Source organism: Musa acuminata, chromosome BXJ2-6, assembly GCF_036884655.1.
Source record: "Musa acuminata AAA Group cultivar baxijiao chromosome BXJ2-6, Cavendish_Baxijiao_AAA, whole genome shotgun sequence".
Classification (NCBI taxonomy): domain Eukaryota; kingdom Viridiplantae; phylum Streptophyta; class Magnoliopsida; order Zingiberales; family Musaceae; genus Musa; species Musa acuminata.
In genome coordinates, this window is record NC_088343.1 from 9,049,599 (window position 1) to 9,067,069 (window position 17,471).

The window sequence follows — 17,471 nt, forward strand, 5'->3', positions numbered from 1 at the left end:
AAGAGGAAGTCCATGGCAAGTGATGAACTTCGCGTGCTTGTATATATACGCACACACATATATATATATATATATAGACACAATGTTGATGATATACTGACTAAAAACAGCACTAGAAACACCGACTGTGCAATACACGTGTGTAATTGTCTTTGGAACATGTAGCTAAAAAGGACCAACGTAAATATGGCACGCTACTTGTCTCCCGCGCGCCACTCACAACAGTTTGGGCTCAGGCAGTAAATGCAACATACAAGAAGGTGGTGGCAACTTGCAAGTTGAGAACACAAACTGTGAACACAGAGGACACTTTGGAGAAGAATGTCCTGAATCTTTTGGGCGAGTTTAACATAAGGTCCTGAATCTACACATGATCTCACTAACCTTGTTCTTTGTAAGGAGTCCAAATCAGTTTACTAACATCAACCTCCAGGCCTCCACGTCCAGCAGCCTTCAGGTGACGATCCAGGACCTTCGGGTCCGCACATATGACGTGCTGTCCCTTCCTGTACTGTATCAAGTCGAGAGTCTGCAGGGTGCTCAAGATGTCGTCGGGTTTTATCGCAGTCATGTCACTGAGTTCCTGTCGATAAATCGAACTTGACAGTATTAGAGAACATATCAGGAGCTACTGCTGCTGCCATGCAAGTGTAACATTCTTGAACCTGAGAGCTTATAGGTTTTCTTGGCATATATTTTATAGCTATCCTTTATTTTATTGACAAAGAGATTTACGTTATAAAATAAATCATAACTTCATACATATATGTTCACTCTCATCAATAATATTAGCATGTAAGAATGACTGCTAAAGAGCAGCTGCTTGAAATAAGGAATTCATTGTCATGCGACACAGACATGCTCACACTAAGAAGGAACATTTACCAAAAAGCTAAAATCGGTAATATGGATGGTTCTGGTGACAGCAGTTTTGCAAATGGAAAATATAAACGTTGCAAGGACAAATTGAGGTAAGAAAAACAGACATAGGATAAGAACAGAGGTGCACAAGGATGCTAACCTTGATGGAGATGTTGCCCTTGTGCTTTTTCAAAATGTCCAGAAGAACCCTAGTCCAATATCCTCTGTAGCTTAACAGTCCAAGATCAGAGAGTGGTCGCTCTGGGGTTCCAACTTTACCCTCCTTCTTTGAAAGTTCATAAGCTGTACAAGATTAAACTTGATCAGGCACATCATTATCAGTATACAACATATAAAAGTAGGTTAAAATGCATGTTATGAAGATAAAAAAAAATTTCTTTCACAAAGGGTATTAGGATACGAAGAAAATGTTTCGAGGAGCAACTCTGACAGTCAATAAAGTTCAGAACAGTTCAGAAACTTCATCATCAATAGAAATATGGAATCTCTAGCAGAATCATCTTCCACCAACAATCATCCAGGCAGTGACTTTTCCTTGGCCATCTTCCTCCTCCTTGATGGTCAAAACCAACAAGAACGCCAAACTCTGGAACCTCACTTTTCAAAATATAGCATCCAGGAGGAAGGAAGAAGAAAAGAAGAGCATGAAATGGCAAAATCTGACAAAGGAAAAGAGCAGCGATGAAAAGAAAGGGTGATGGTGTGAAACAGGATTGGACAAACCAAGCACGGCCAAATGTGCTAAATATTTGCCTCTGCAAGTCAGATCTCAGTGGTTACATGACTTTTTATATACATCTCCACATCATGTCTTACATAATGCTAAAAACATCATCCATCCGGTATGAATTATCAATAAGAAAATAATCAAAATCATTATGATGTTTAGCTGTTGCATAACCATGAAATCACCATCCAATCAGTGCGATCATTCCTTTACCAATATGAACTATCGAATATCACATTTGCTGGATCAATGCCATCGGCATCAGTGTCAATTATGTATTGACAACATCAACATACACCAAAGACAACAGATGGCACCAACACCATAGTCTTACTACCTTGCAGATAAATCCAAAAATTCATCATAGTATCCACTGTCCACTGTCTTTAGAACATCTAATGACTGGGACTAACAAGAGAAGTCATAACAAAAAGAATACATGGGCTGAATCTCACAGTAAAACCACCCAGAATTACACTGGAAAGGGCCTAGTCCTGAAGACTAAAGCCAAATTTACATGGAGGTCTATAAAAATGTGCCATCCTATTGATAAGATTTATGAACAGTAAAAACAAGATAGGGAAAGATAAGAAGCTTACAGAACGCAATTAGAAATTTCCCATATCCTTTCCTTTGGTAAGGAGGAAGAGTAAGAATGCATGCCAGATTGTATGATTCTTCTGAATGTTTTTCCTTCATAACAAAGAAAATAAATAGAATGTTTAGAATGTCAACTGACAAAATAAATGGAACAACAGACAAATTGGATACTTCAGAGTAGTAAAAGGATGATAAGGCAACAGATAGGGGCAGATTGCAGGTTTTGGTTTGTTTGCATTATGGATATAAAATATTTCTTTAAAAGCAATTCAGTTTACTGTTATGCAGAACAAATCTATTGTAGATGGTGAGATTCGTGCCAAGACAAAGTTGATCCTCTGCAACCCTAAGTGTTTGAGATGCAAGTCAGTATAAGAGTTTCTTAGATAAGACCTTAAACCCTGCATTGGCAGGAGGCTTGTCTGATGAGCTGTCCTATTTTTATGGTGCATAACAATAATCAGTAGCCTGTATATCATTATATCATAATTCTTTCATCTACACGTAGTTCAGATTTCAGCAACGCATATACACTTTATCATTTCCATAAAAAAAAGGTCCATAAGAAATGATACCTTTGAGAAATAACCAACCATGTGGCAGCCTCGATCATCACATTCACAAAGAACATAGAACAGAAACAAATCAACATCATAATAGAGGGTCTTATGGTCCAGAAACAATTTAGCCAAATAGCAAAGATTCTGCCCATAAACCTTGTTCTTCTTGCCATCGACCTGTATAAAAATTACCGTTAAAGCCATCAAGTATATCCAAATACAATATTAAAGATGGCCAAGAAGAGATATAAGAAGAACAAAGAAGTAGGACTCCTGAGAAGCATGGTTCAAATGAAAAGGTTGGTCATATTGGTGGGCATATTTAATAAACTAAGAAGCTTAAAAGTTACTTAGCTTTGACAAGCTTGCCATGCAATCAAGCATTGCTCATTAGAAAGGGAAAGGGAAAAGAAACTCATTTCTGGAAGATAGATCAAATCCAACGAAAAAAAGCATGAACTACAAGGATATAAAGTTCACCTCAAACATAGAAAGGGTGCCACTTCTATAGATTTCATCACCTGGAGGATGCTTAAGGTCGCATTTGCGCTGCAAAGTGAACACGAGCATGAGAAAAAGCCAAGAAGCCTTAAAACAAGTTGCATAGAAACCAAAAACAAGCAATAGAAGAAGTCATAGCTAACAGATTACAAGGTTGAACAAGCAAAAAATATAAAGATTATTCTAGTCTCAGGGATTAGTCACTTGTAGACAACACAAATAGAAAGATGCTAGTGTATGGCTGTTCAGAAGTTACATCCAGTAGGTTATCCATTCATAAGGCCAAAGTAATGTTTCGTATCATACTGTGTCCCAAGATAACAATTATCTAGCCATTGCCTCCTGTAACTATCGCTTTTACATTCAAGAGTTCAAGATGCTTCACATGGGGTCTCTTCTGTAATTATGGAATTCATTTATCCCCTTGGAACCATGATTTGAATTCCTTATCCTGATTTATGATACTTTTTCTAACTTTAGTGATCAAATTATCAACATCATTTATTTTTATAGATATAAATCAATCAATGAAAATAAAATCCACAGACATTCTTACCCAAATACCTCCAATAAAATCTCAAAACAGCAACAGTGCCAAATAAGAGAGAAGAAAACTAAGCTAGGTAGCATACTTGTAATTATAATGCAACCAGGAAACCTAGAAATTATGGTCTCTTCTTTATTTCCTATGTTTTTCCCTTTAGTAGTTCTGGTACAAAAAAGAGCAATTGTTGGTGCTACAGTAAAGTCACTTTGTCACAACAAGGGTAACCAAGATTAGATCATGAAAATGACTTATCTGCTTGCAAGGATAAGGTTCCATATATTAATCTATCCTAGACCCCATAACAGTGGAAGCTATGTGCATTGAGCTGCCTTTCAGTAATTAACTATAATGACAATATTTACTCCGCTTGGTTGTATGAACATTTTACACCTTGAAATTAAGTTAATACAAAAACAGCTAGACTGAGAGCAGAGAGTAAACAACTAGGGCATTTGCACAACATTTATACCAATTAAAAAATTCACATTATGATGTGTAAGTTCATAATTGTCAAAGCAACTCAAATACAAAATTGTACCCAAGTACATGTTCTGGCACTAATGCCATCTTTTGTTGTTAAATCACTACATTGTCTCCCATGTAACTGAAAAAAATCCTGCCACAAGATAAATAATCTTAAATGGAAAAACTCGGCACCATGGAATAATCTTGATAAATTGAAACCCTACCTAAAAGTAAACATGTATCTACCTATATCTTTGACTTAACATATGTTTTGCTACATCAAGAGACAACAGTCTAGTCATTGATATAAAACCATCTTCATTTCTAATATCTCATTATCAAGCACCTTTCTGTGAATGTGTAATAAATACTAAGAACCAGACAAATCTCATCAAGAGAGACAATTAAAGAATAACCATTGTTTATCATATCAACCTCCTAGTCCATCAAGCTAAGCCTATTATCCATTTATGGAACTCCTATAACTCAGCGAAACTAAAGTCATGCTTGGAATTTCCACAGAAGGTAACAGTTACAGTAACACCAAAATAGTACACTCATTAAGCTCGAAACAACCTATTTCAATATGCACATGTAAAGGAGTGCCACCAGCTAATTCATTCAAGAGAATAGATAAACAGTATGCCTGACATAAACATAGAAAAGGATATAGAAATAGCTTAACAGCATCAGATAGTGGTACACCGTCCATATCCGATGGACATTGCAAGCCCACTTATAAAACTGAGAAAAGAAAAATCTTAGACTCAGTATAACAAATAACTTTATGGGGAAATAATATACGTGGACAACCATGATCTTCAACTGCTTATGATTAGATAGTATCCATGCAACTTAAGTTTCTTAATGTGAGCAACTACAAAAAATTCAGATGTAGCTCACCATATGCCTCTGAAGCTGTTCTTTGCGCTTCATGAAATTGAGGCAAAATTCACAGAAATACAGTTTTGGAGAGTCACTGTACTCTGGCGGAAAAGGAGAGAAGTACCATGTATCAATCTCATATCTGCCAAGTTCTATTTTTGCAATGTTTTTGACTTTTGTGAACTCCTCATGTTCCCGTAAACTAGCAGCATCAAGCTCCTCGTGACCATGCTGAACAGAAAAACATAAACATAAACAAAAACAAAAAGACAAAAAAACAAAAGTTAACATAAATCATAAAGCAAGTATGTGGAACAAAATCAAATGACCTAGGTCTATATGCAAGATATTATCAGTTTTCAAAGATTTAACCTCTAAATTTTGTATCAATCTATCCTGTTGTTCCTTGCACCCAGTTTCACAAGCATAATCTACAAAAGTAAAAGATCACATTTTTTTTTCCTTTTAAAGAACTAAAACTAATTTGCTCTATTAAATCATCTATGCATTTTCCCACTCCAAAATATATGTATCTGTCTGAACAAAAAAGAAGCAAATGGAAAAGTGACTTTGATTGTGGACTTGCTACAGTATTTCTGGCTCACATGTTTAGACCCTACAATACCAACTGTTTAAGCTTAGATAGTGTGCAGATGGAAATTTCTTAGTGGAGACGACATTAGACCTAGCATATCTGTAGCCACAATGAATGATGCTCCACAGTAACAGAATGAAAACTAAAATTTCATAAGAAAATGCAAAAAAAAGACTTGGTAAAAAACAAAGTGCTAAATTTGATGTAAATTTCACTTAAAAAAATAATATAGATGAGCTTATGCAGTATTATGGAATTGCAAAATTAATAGTGTGGTTTAACAAGATTGCCGATAATTTATTTTGCTGTAAAATACCTCAACATGTGTTTCATCAATCTTCCGTTTCTGGTGACGTGTCATTTTCAAGCTTGTTACCTGAAAAGGATCATGCAGGAATACTTGTAAAGCCTATTCCATAAAAAGTAACATGTAAAAAAATGATTTAGATATAGCAAGTAGAAAAATTAAATACATATAGCAAGTATACTGAGAGAAACCACAGGAAACTACAATAGATGTCCAAGCAAACACAGAAACATGGCCATTAGAATAAAGATGCAGAATTTTGCACTCTTGGGACCCTCTTCCAACTAAGAGTCCAAAGTCATAAAAAATAAACATCTATAGCACATACTTGACATGAAATGGAAAACAAAACTAATTGAAAAATACCTTGTCCTCCACCTTCTCATCAACATCAGTCTCCACTGTATCAAGATCAAGTTGCTCAAGTTTAACCCACTCATCAAGCCTCCTATTGACTGTCAAAACAAATAACTAAAAGGTATTTAGTTATTCACCTCAAGCGAAAGTGAATAAGAAACTTGATGGCTAAGCCTATTAAAAATATTTTAAAATGAGGCCCGTAACAGTACTAAGATCAAGCAGAAAGCAAAGTTTTTATATCCAGAAAGTGAAATGTCGCACTATAAAATTAACCATAGGTACCTGCTAATTTTCTCTCAGATTATTCTTTGAAACAACAACCACAAGAGACAAAAAACTTACAGTTTCTGCTATACAGATGTATAAGAACATTGTTTCATGCTTCCTTCCAACTCAAAAATGGGGAACACTTCAAACATCCTGAAGAACATTCTAGAGAGCAATTATCCCAGAGTTCAACATCATTAATTTATTTTGTTAAAATGTTGTCTATTGATTAATCAACATTTGTCTCACAAAGCATAACTTCCTCGATAATTGATTTTTCTTTTCCATTTTGACATAAGGGTCATCCTAAACCACAAATCTCTTAAGATGCCATTCTTCAATTTAACCATTCATCGTTAGCTCTCTATTATACTTTGTTCAATCTCATTTTTCATGCTGAGTGACAGATCCAAGTAAGTGTTTGCATTCTACAACTTCTTTTGAATTATATTCAAGTATATATTTGTTCTTTCCTCTTGGTGTTACAACAGCTCATTTTGCAAATCAGATATCATACTTTGCCTTAACGTTTAATATCCAGCCTTGATATCCAAATATCTAATTGCAAAATATTTCCAACTCATGCAGTAATTTGATTCAATATACATTTATAATAAAAATCATGTAGTGGACCCATTATCCGTCCTCTTGCAGACTTACATTTCTAATATGAAAAAAATGAAGAATCTTATTGTTTATACATGATATGGCTAGATTTAACAGTCAATCAAAATACATGAAGCCCAATCAAGTCATGGGTGACCAATCGATGAAGACATGTGGAGTCCACACCAGGTGCGGAGACCAATCCATAGTCGTTCCCAAACTGCATCAGGTTCTCAATCATGATAGCATGCGATTGAAGAACCAGGTGGGGTCAGCTTCGTCACCATGGGTGACCAAAAACGTTACTAACAATACATATCAACTATGGATGACCTAAGCATTACGCATGATTAATCTGCAGTATAAATTGTGAAAATTTGCATTATATTGACTACAGAAAAATAAAAACTATTTTCTTCAGAAAAATAAAAGGTCCTAACTACTATCACTTTGCAGATGTTTCAGTTCAAAAGGTTCCCATCACAAATTGCAGCACTGACGCCTTCAACTAAGTAAATACCTCTAAAGATTGTTACAGCAAGTCACAACTTGACACTTTGTCCTCAGTTCCACCTTTTCCAACACCTAATTTACCAAATCATCTAACACTGGCCGAAACCCTAATCTCGACCCCAACCCTAAATCTACCCTAGAACTTAATACAGAGATGGATGCAAAAGACGGGGGAGCGAGGCGCTTACACTCGGTGTAGTGAACGTAGTACTCGTAGTCGTTGGGGCCGCCCGAGCAGGTCTTCCGACGCTCGATGACCTTGACGGGGTGGGGCTTCTGATCCCGCCACCGGCACATCACCCTCGTGCCGACCTCCAGCGGCAGCACTGCCGCCGATCCCGACCTCCCTCTTCTAGTCGGATTGTCCGGCCCGCCGGTAGCGGTAGGGACAGCAGCGACGCCGTTGGAGGGCGGGGCGGCCGCCCCGTCCTCCGCCTTCACTTCCTTCATCGAGCCCATCGACGACCGGTGGGGACGGTTGTCGTTTCGGGTTTCAAAATGTTAATAGGTCGCGAGATTTGGTTCGGTTTGGTCTTCACCAGTTGCTACGTGTACGTCCGCTTTTTAATGGCTCGGATAGTTTCGATCCCATGTCTTTTCTAAGCCAGCTTCTAGCGTTTAGGTTCATTTAGGTGTTTATTTGGACTACCATTGGTCCATGGCGTCATATTTGTCGGTGGGACCCATCAGTTTGTACGGTAGATACACTGTTGCCTGCCTTGGTCGCAACAGGGGGAGTCGGCGGTTCTTGATCTCGGGAGATCGCCACGTTATGCCTATTTCGCCTTCGCCTGCTCCAATGCCCTCTCCCCTTCCTGTCTGCCGGAAGAGTACGCGTTGCCTGGTCGGCACGGGATCTCGGATCCCGGTGACGAGGGCATACGCTTCTTGGATTGGCTCGGCTCTGCCTGCACATTGGTTTGGCAGGTTCAAGAACCCTCCCTGTCCGTCTCCTGTCTTTTTTTTAGTCGAGTTTTCTTTGAATTTGTTGTGTGAATCTTGAGGGGTCTTCTTCCCTTGGGATGTTGATGGAGTTAAAGTGAGTTGGGGCTTGGATCGATCCCTTGCACGAGTTTAGCTACAATTTCTCGCTTCAGGGCGTCATCCATTGCTCCCTAGAAATAAAAGCATTTCTGCTGATGAGTTGATGTGGGAATTCTGATGACAAGATATCCTGAAAAGCCTCACATTCTTCATTTTAAACATAAATCTCGTAGAATTGCATGATCTGTAAATTTGCATCAGATGATTCTTGATCCCAATATTCTGAAGTGATGCGACGTTGTTCGAATCAGTAAAGAACAGTGAGAATTTTAATGATACCACCAATGAGGCGTGTGTATTTTTCTTGTTCACAAAGTAGTATTGAATACTGGAAATTGAATGTTTTATTTACTTCCTAATGTTTTACTACTTATACCTCCAGGAGGAAGCCCAGGGAAGATGGAACACCTTTCTCAGGCCAGGTACCTCTACTTATGGCAATTCAAATGGAGAACACTAAATACTTTAATGAAACTGGCTAGTAGTTTGAGGAACCATTTCAGGTTGCATCTTGGGTTTTTCTTATACGAGCATCCCCTTGTCGGAGAGTATGCTCTATCTGAGACACAAATGGATCTTCTCCCTTATGGTCTAAGGTGACTCAGATATGGTAGGTTATATTGTGGGCCTAATGTTGCTTCTAAATAAATTTTGATGATCAGAAAAGAACATATGGATGGTGATGGGTTCTGATGATTTATGTATTGAACTGTTGCTGATAAGAGGGAAGGTATTTACATTTGGCATTATGTCATCCTATCATCGTTGTTCAAGTAATTTGAATGAATTGTTGCTTTCTCATAAGCTCAAGGTGCCCAGCAGTAGACTTTTCAGCTTTGCATTCAGCACTTCTTCATCTACCAAGAAGTTAAAGTAGTGATTATCCCTTTGCAGCCAAACCTAGATTGAAACTATGTCTAAAACATAATAGCTTACATGCCATTTTTTGTGGTTTGCCATGGAATTTATTTTTCTTCTGGGTTTATGCTTCAAGGACTATATTTAGTTACTAGTAATGTGAAAATAGTGCTTGATTTGTTTGATTTAAGTGCTACTTTAGTCGTTTGCAAAGTAACAATGTTGGTTGCCTTTGTATGTACATATGAGAAGAGCTTCAAATTGATTCTCTTGGTTGTGTTAACTTTTTACTTTGATAAAATGGCAGGTTAAATAGGGAACCCTTATTTAAATTCAAGAAAAAAGGACAAGGATGGCATCATCTTGACGTCCACAGTTGCAAAAACACAGTTGGACTCGAAACAGTTAAGACAATGGGTAGTGAATATGGGATACATAATGCTGATGTTTCTCACCCGTATGATGCGTAGCTGCAGGTGATCTCATATATGCTATTAAGGGAAGCAGAGTCTCTTTGTCGTGTATCTATGTAGAGAAAAAGATGAGAATAGATAACACTCGAGGAACCAAAAGTCCTATATAATCTTCCTCGCCACCGTTCCAGTCAGGTATCCTATTATAACAAATTTCCATGTCTTTGGTTTTTCTTAAGCAATTCTTTGTTATCATCTCAATGAAAAGTGGCTTTAACTTCTAGAATTGTCATCCAAGGTTGTCCTAGCCCTTTTTTTTTTTGGTGATATGGGAGTATCTTGGTCTGGTTGAAATTTACACATATTCGAAGGGTAAGAACCCAGATGACAAGGACCTGATGATCCTATTTTCCAAGAAGAGAACTGTGGAGGTCTTTCTGTAATAGGATTCACAAAGACCTGATAAAACAGTTTAAATAGCAAGTCTTCTCACATTCATTTTCTTCTCAGACTCCCAAGATGATTCACTTTCTAATTGAAACATGTTGGTCTGGGGTTCAAGTGTGAATCACAAACCATTCTGCTCCACCAGAGGCTCCCCAGTCTTCTCTTAACAAGACAGTGGAGGCTGCTCCCCTGATTGTTGCCTCCCCAAAGGCCTTCCAATCTGCTCTCAACAACGCAGTAGAGGTTGCTCCCCCTATTGCTGCTGCCCCTAAGGCTCCCCTCTCCTGGGCTGGTCTCCTACATCAAGCGCAAGGCACCAACTCCTGGAAGCCTAACACTGCATGAGAGGAGAATATTTAACGCATTTAGGCAAGCTCAAAGTTGTTCCCTGATCTAAATGATGATGAAGTGGATATAGCAAAACAAGCATGGAGAACAAGTTTATATGAAAATTCTTTAGTAAAACTCCTTTGGATTCCATTAAAATAACTCTTCCTAAACTGTGGCAGTTGAAGAAATCGATCCATGTTATAGACATGGTCGGTGGTTTCTTTTGCTTTAGATTTTAGTCGGAGGAAGAGAAGGATACTGTGCTCACAGGTGGTCTGTGGTTTTGGACTTCGGAGGAGACAAGCCTTGAGTCTAATTCCATAGAAGAAGAATTTCCAACTCCTTAAGGAGTTTGCTAGATTCGTACCCATCTAGGTACAATTTCTTGGGATACCCCCTTGAATTCTTATAGTCTAACATCTTATTCCAAATCGTTGCGATGATCGATAAACCCCTCAAAATAGACGAAATCACATCTAGGGGAGTGAGGGAAAAGTTCGTCAAGTATGCATCATGGTTGATCTCTCCTCCCCTCTCCCTCATCCCCCAAGGGGTGTGGATTAGGGCTAAAGGAGTTCCTTTCTTCTAGAACATGGACTGTGAAAACCTTCCTAGTTTTTCTCTTATGGAAGGATAGGTAATAAGGCATAGGGTTGTCTTTAAAAGCTGTGTCGATGCCCAAAATACATGAAGAACCAATGTCTAATTCTGGTAGGGTTTCGGCAAGCGGCCACAACACACAAGTGAGGGAGGGGAAGGAACATTAGTTGTACGGACCATTATCCACGGTCCTGTAAAAAGTAAACCCAGGTTGAAGGCGACTAATCCTAGTTCAACCCAGACCAAGGGGAACTAAACCCTTAGGGAGCATGACGAAGTCAAAATTTTATTGACAATGCTAGCTTTATGGATTTGGGCTTCTACAACCCTTGCTTTACTTGGTGCGATAATAAATTTTGTCAATAGTTGTTGGGTTTCTACTGTTATTGATCGGGTTCTCGCTAATAGTTGTTGGCTTTCTACCGTTACTGATGTTGCTATTTTCCACCTACCTCATATAGCTTCTGATCATGCCCTTTTACTTATTAAAGTTACTTTTGAGTATGTTAGGAAGAGGGGAAAAAAAAAAGCTTTCTACTTTGAGCCCCACTGGTTTGAGTGCCCTAGTCTCACCTTCATTGTTCAAGATAACTGGCCACTTCAGGGTAGGATGGTTACACGGTTGATTTCTTTGTCCACTTCTGGGAGCTTCTTAAGTTTCCTATTGAATCGGCCTTCAGAGAATTACATAGATCGACTGTGATTCCTTAAAGTTGAGGGAAACTACTCTAATTTTTCATTCCTAAGAAGGATAGCCCTCTCTAAATCAATGACTTTGACAAATCAAACCTCTTTTAGGCAACCTCACCAATCAAGAGCAATATGCTCCTTTACAAAAGCATTTCTTGTCCCAAGCTGGTAAAGTAGCATTAATAAACTCTCTTTTTAACTCCATTCCCTGACATTCAATTGTTAGTTGTTGGATCACCAATAAATTTGCTAATGATATCTCCAAATATAGCAAATATTTTTTTGGGGGTGATTCTTCTTCACATAGAAAGATCAGACTCCTCAGTCGGGATCATGTTACTGCCCCTAAAGATTCTGGTGGGCTGGGGGTCTGGGACATTAGCATAGTCAAGTATGTTGTCAATGCTAGGCACATTCTTCCTATCCTCAACAACTCCAACTTCCTTTGGGCTAGAATCCTTATTGCCAAGTATGACATCCCTGACCCTTGGGCCTTGGACCGTAGAAAAATCTCTCAAATCTGGACAGGCATCAACAACACTATTTATTGTGTTAGAGAGAGTCTTAGGAGGGTAGTAGGAACTGGGCAACACATCAGATTATTGGATGACCCTTGGCTCTCCAACATACCCCTAAGTAAATGGTCCACTTTCTTCAATTGTGATAGGGTTAATGACTTACATTCTGTTAAAGATCTGTGTGTCAACAGAACTTGGAATATTCAGCTCCTGCTAGATATCTTTCATCTCATCTTGGTTGGCAAGATCACAAGTATCCACTTGGCCCTTGAGTCCGATGATGATGATAGTTGAGTTTGGAATTCTCACCCTCAGGGTTTGCAATTTCTAAGAGCATATATATAGATATTTGAGGGATAGACGAATTGATCATAGGAGGGGTTGGGATGGTTGGAACATTGTGTATAATCTGAATGCTCTTCCTAGAATTAAAAGTTTTCTTGTGAAAATTCCTTTGGGGAAGATTACCTATTTCTTTGTGTCTCTCAAATGTCATACAGTATTATGTGGATCAATATTGTGTTGGTAATGATGAGGTGGACTCGCTGAGCAGTCTCTTTTCTTGCAACTTTGCTAGATCTATTGGGAACTGCTTCAAACAAAGCTGAGCTTCAATTTCTCTTGTATGGCAGAGTGGCTTAATAGAGATTGGTGAAGGGAAGGGGAACAACAGGGTAGATCAACTTCTTTTCAGTATTGCCTTGATTATTGCTACCTCCCTCTAGTATATCTAGAAGAACCGGAATGATTCTAAGTTAAGCAATCTATCATTCCCATTCCATTGTCATTTGGTTTCAAATCTTGTCTTCCAAGTGCAATGACTATCATTCCCAACGACCCGGGAACAATCTCCACTCACTGTTTCAATACAGATGTGCTTCCAATTATCCAACTATTTTTCGTACAGATTCTGTTTCTAATTTGCTTTCTGATGCAGGTAGCGACAACTGCTTTACTGATGGGAGAGGTACCAATGTGAATGATTTAAGCTCCACCCACCAGCCTTCATCCGCTAATCAAGCTGAGTGCATTCAACCTCTTCGAGAGCGTTTTGCGGTGGATCTTTTTCAAACCTGGATGTAATTGCAGAACCGGTTATTGCTTTGTGGATGGGAATGACACTATAGTCACTCGAGGAAGCAGTACACATCAGGCCTCCACCCCACTCCAAGCGGAATGCTGAGCCATTTGGTACGCTCCCACCAAAGCTTCACAAATGACTTATCGTAATACCATTGTCAAATCTGACTCTTTAGAGACTCTGCTGATTTGTAATAAAGTTGGTCGACATGTATTTTTTGTCAACTCCAATCAGGCAAGATTTTTTTGTCTTCCTCCAATCAAGCAAGACTGCTACCGTTCCGGTTCTTACTTGAAAGTTGAATTTTCTTTTAGCAAAATTCTTATTTTTCTTGTGCTTGACTAATTGCAGATACAAGACAAGGAACATATGGGCCGGGAGCCTCCTTTTTTCATAAGATGAAGGTGACATTCCTGACATTTTCTCCATATAAATCCAACCAGAGAAAGTTCCTCGACGAACAAAGCTGCCTAAGAGTTAGCTCCGTGTATGGTAAGCAATCCCAGACGCAAAAGTGAACCTAACATTTAATACATTCCATCATCATCCACAATTTTTCCAGGGGAAAAAAATTAAGCTCAGAACATCCATAACGACAAAGGAAATTACATCGGTGCAGCCCAAGCAGTCACCATCCTCTAGCCAACAAATACAAAGCACGCAACACCAGGGAGTGAGCCTGTGTCTGTGTGAATGTGTGTGTGTTGCAGGCAGCCACTGCCTCACGCACCTATACAGCACTGGAAGCAGCCCATAAACTTCTTCCTCCCCTGCACCACAAAGACGAGGCACACAGTCAAAAAGAAAATTTCAAACCTGGAGAAGTAAACAAGACTTTTTGCGCAAGGAAAGTCAAACGATAGATTGAGTTGGCAGTCGTTGAATACAGTCGAAGTCTAAGCATTGGATCAAATATTCAAAATCTCATTTCGGAATATTAGAAGCTGACACAAAATTAGTGTTATGCAAACCCAAAGATCTCCATCTTTCAATCTTTGGCAGATTGATGAATCTGGATCCAACACACCATCATCAAAAAGTACTGCACAAAGCCCACCGTTATCAGATCACCGATCAAGATCAACGGATCACTATAGCCTTTCCCTGCTGCCTACTTGCAAAGGACCAAAGCGTGAACACGACGGCCAAAGGTCACGTCCAACCCGATGATCACATGTTTGGAAACGGCTGGCCAAACGCTTGATTTCTTTGTCGCATATAGTTTAAGCCTCTGAACCATATAATCGATACTGCAAGGCCCTAATTGGCGTAGGAATTGAAATCTCAGATTCCCCTCCCATGATTTCATTTACTCTCAACAAAAAATCTCGACTTTGTACTCATTGCCACTTCAACATCCAACCTTTTGTTCTTCGAATAATATCAGGCGATTCATCATTTATTGATCCTTTACAACATAGTATTTTCTCGTGCTTTTGTTAGATAATTACACTGATTTTTCTCATTACTTCGTTTCTTGGAAAATCTAAGCCAACTATTTGTTTCTTCAGATGTACGATTTTTTCGAGTATATTTAAATAATTATGTTATTGGGTCGATTTTTTTTATAAAAAAAAGAAAAAAAAGGGAACAGGAATAAAAAAAATAAATATAAAGAAATTAAAGATGAGGGGGGAGAGAGAGAGAGGGAGGAGAGATTAGAAGGATACGGTGGGGGAGCCGCCGCGGTGGTGATGGATGGGGCGGCGTTGGTCGTGCTGGGGAAGACGGCGTTGAGCCTCCTGCTCCTCCTCCTTGTTGCCGCCGTCGGAGCGGAGCCTGTTGCTGGTGAGGAGCTCGTCGTCGTTGCCGAGGCTGGCGCGGGAGGGGTTCTTGTTCTGCTTCCGCATCTCCCGGATCTTGGTGAAGTCCATGGAGTAGTCGGGCACCCCGTTCTTCATGTCCCACTCCCCGAACGCTGGCACCGACATCCACCCACTGCCGCCGCTATCACTGCTATGGCTCTGCGAAATCCCCATCCACACACCTCTTTTTAGTATCTCGAGCGAACAAATCATCAAACCCTAAGATCCGAAAACAAAGAGGGCTGAGCGAGTCACCTCCTTGGAATCGCCCATGGCGGAGATTTCTACGCAGCTTCAGATGGGGCGGAGAAGAAGACCGCTAAGGAGGAATCACCAGTCGTTTCCAGCCCTGTACTTATAGTACCTGTTGGACGTAAAAAGAGGAAGGGAGATGGTCGTGATTCTGCTGGGTTTTCTCAGAAGATGTAGACGAGGACAGGGGAGGCCTCCGCCTGCGTCGCTGTCGTATGGAACAGCTGTCAAGTTGGCGTCTTCTTCACGGCAGTCTTCGTCTCGTCACGCCAACCCTCCGTGTGTGTTCGGGCCGGCGCCAGCGCTCACGGGAGGAACGCTTCTCATTGGCCTCCAGTCGCTGCGCGCACCGACGACTCTGGTCCCCGGTTTGGCTGGCCTATTCCAAAGCATCCTCAGGTATGTTATATTCATTGCAAGTATTTCTTTTACTGCATTACATAATTATGCAAAGTTATTCTCTTCCTCCTCTGACCATTTTAAAGATGATAACTTAATAGAAATAATTCGTTTATTATTATTTTAGTCATGTAAGTATAATAGAAGATATTTGATCTAAGAAAATGGATATATTATTAGGTAGCAAATTATTATACTTGAAGGTCAGGTAGGGAGGTTAATGTGACTCTACGTAGGATCATATTCTCTCGATCTAATTCTTATATTGGGAAGGAATGTTTCGTCCGTTGTCACACAGAATATTTATTTATATTCCCCACAATAATACATCCATCCATGTGGTGGTTGGGAACACTCTACAAGATGAGTTCTTCTCACCATTAAAGACAAATAAATTAATAGGAAGAGGAATGTAGATCAATAATTTTTTCATGTACTATATTCTTCAACTATCGATAAGAATAAAAATAGAGGCACTCAAAATTAAATACTATTTGGTCATATTATTTTTTTATCGAATTATAAAGTTTAATTTACTGTAAATAAAGATAAAAATAATATTATTATTGAATTTTTGTGGTCTTTGTAAGCCAAGGAAAGTGGAACGAGGCCGGCCCAAGTTCAGATGGGCTTGAATTAATTCAAGATCAAGCTGGATTTCTATCACAGTCCATTTTGTGTTTGTGATAGGAAATACAAGTTGAGAAGATCCTAATAATAATATTATTATTAAGACATAGGGTAGAGGTCATCATCGATGGTTTATGGGGATTTGGTATGTTTCTGCCGACGTGGCACGTGATTATTGGTGGCTTCTCATGAATGATGGATTTTAGATTTACTGTTCGATTTTTTTTTATGCTTATTATTATTGGGTTATGGTTGGCGGCGGATGGAAACTCGTGGACGAAGCAAATCCAGGAGCTCTCTGCCGACACGTGGCTGGCCTGGAACGGCCGGCGATCACAGCACGACTCTTGAGGCACCCTCAAGCCCACACATTCGCTATCCGTGTTATCTCCGCCCGCTTAAACCCCCCCCCCCTCCTCACTCACTCCACAATAAAAAGAAATACAAATACCATTTTCACTAATACCCTCGACTTCAGAAACAACCACCGAAATACCACATCCCATCGCGCACTTGGAACGCCTTATCTTGTCAGGAGATGGCGTGCCGTTCGTTCGATCATTTCTGGTCTTTCTGTGATTATGTGAAA

At 39.4% G+C, this 17,471-nt stretch overlaps 3 protein-coding genes across 13 annotated transcripts; 1 reads left to right on the forward strand and 2 right to left on the reverse strand.

Annotated features, from left to right (window-relative positions):
* Positions 1-85: 85 nt before the first annotated feature.
* On the reverse strand, positions 86-8,336 carry LOC135614647 (putative MYST-like histone acetyltransferase 1). The gene is made up of 9 exons (XM_065112220.1): positions 8,004-8,336; positions 6,436-6,524; positions 6,079-6,138; positions 5,186-5,398; positions 3,250-3,318; positions 2,785-2,946; positions 2,209-2,302; positions 1,022-1,164; positions 86-583 (listed from the first exon to the last, which is right to left on the reverse strand). Exons 1-9 carry the CDS (start codon positions 8,272-8,274, stop codon positions 380-382), a joined length of 1,305 nt encoding a protein of 434 aa, XP_064968292.1. The 5' UTR covers positions 8,275-8,336; the 3' UTR covers positions 86-379.
* Positions 8,337-8,410: 74 nt separating this feature from the next.
* On the forward strand, positions 8,411-14,285 carry LOC103987472 (uncharacterized). Of its 10 annotated transcripts, none has more exons than XR_671896.3 (5): positions 8,411-8,742; positions 9,242-9,469; positions 10,025-10,325; positions 13,653-13,906; positions 14,148-14,285. XR_671896.3 is itself a non-coding variant. In XM_065112223.1 (5 exons), the coding sequence occupies exons 1-3, from the start codon at positions 8,474-8,476 to the stop codon at positions 10,031-10,033; spliced, it is 318 nt and encodes a 105-aa protein (XP_064968295.1). In that variant the 5' UTR covers positions 8,411-8,473; the 3' UTR covers positions 10,034-10,121; positions 10,194-10,325; positions 13,653-14,115. The 10 variants fall into 10 exon arrangements, 2 of the variants coding, with proteins under 2 accessions (XP_064968295.1, XP_064968294.1); XR_010487622.1 differs by lacking the exon at positions 14,148-14,285 and having other exon boundaries at positions 8,411-8,759; positions 9,242-9,281; positions 9,363-9,469; positions 13,653-14,115; XR_010487620.1 differs by lacking the exon at positions 14,148-14,285 and adding an exon at positions 13,293-13,469 and having other exon boundaries at positions 13,653-14,115.
* On the reverse strand, positions 14,149-16,196 carry LOC135614648 (uncharacterized). 2 transcript variants are annotated; one of them, XR_010487618.1, is made up of 4 exons: positions 15,857-16,196; positions 15,467-15,760; positions 14,406-14,566; positions 14,149-14,316 (listed from the first exon to the last, which is right to left on the reverse strand). XR_010487618.1 is itself a non-coding variant. In XM_065112221.1 (3 exons), exons 1-3 carry the CDS (start codon positions 15,872-15,874, stop codon positions 14,519-14,521), a joined length of 360 nt encoding a protein of 119 aa, XP_064968293.1. In that variant the 5' UTR covers positions 15,875-16,196; the 3' UTR covers positions 14,340-14,518. The 2 variants fall into 2 exon arrangements, 1 of the variants encoding a protein (XP_064968293.1); XM_065112221.1 differs by lacking the exon at positions 14,149-14,316 and having other exon boundaries at positions 14,340-14,566.
* Positions 16,197-17,471: the final 1,275 nt, after the last annotated feature.

Excerpts from the sequence above, each read along its gene's own strand:
- LOC103987472 (XM_065112222.1), top strand. The coding sequence starts at position 8,474 with ATGGCGTCATATTTGTCGGTGGGACCCATCAGTTTGTACGGTAGATAC. Across the intron at positions 8,743-9,241 it reads CCTGCACATTGGTTTGGCAG|GAGGAAGCCCAGGGAAGATG; the intron begins GTTCAAGAACCC and ends TTATACCTCCAG.
- LOC135614647 (XM_065112220.1), bottom strand. The coding sequence starts at position 8,274 with ATGGGCTCGATGAAGGAAGTGAAGGCGGAGGACGGGGCGGCCGCCCCG. Across the intron at positions 6,525-8,003 it reads CTACGTTCACTACACCGAGT|TCAATAGGAGGCTTGATGAG; the intron begins GTAAGCGCCTCG and ends TTGTTTTGACAG. Across the intron at positions 2,947-3,249 it reads GCACCCTTTCTATGTTTGAG|GTCGATGGCAAGAAGAACAA; the intron begins GTGAACTTTATA and ends ATTTTTATACAG.
- LOC135614648 (XM_065112221.1), bottom strand. Across the intron at positions 14,567-15,466 it reads ACCGCGGCGGCTCCCCCACC|GGGAGGAAGAAGTTTATGGG; the intron begins GTATCCTTCTAA and ends TTTGTGGTGCAG.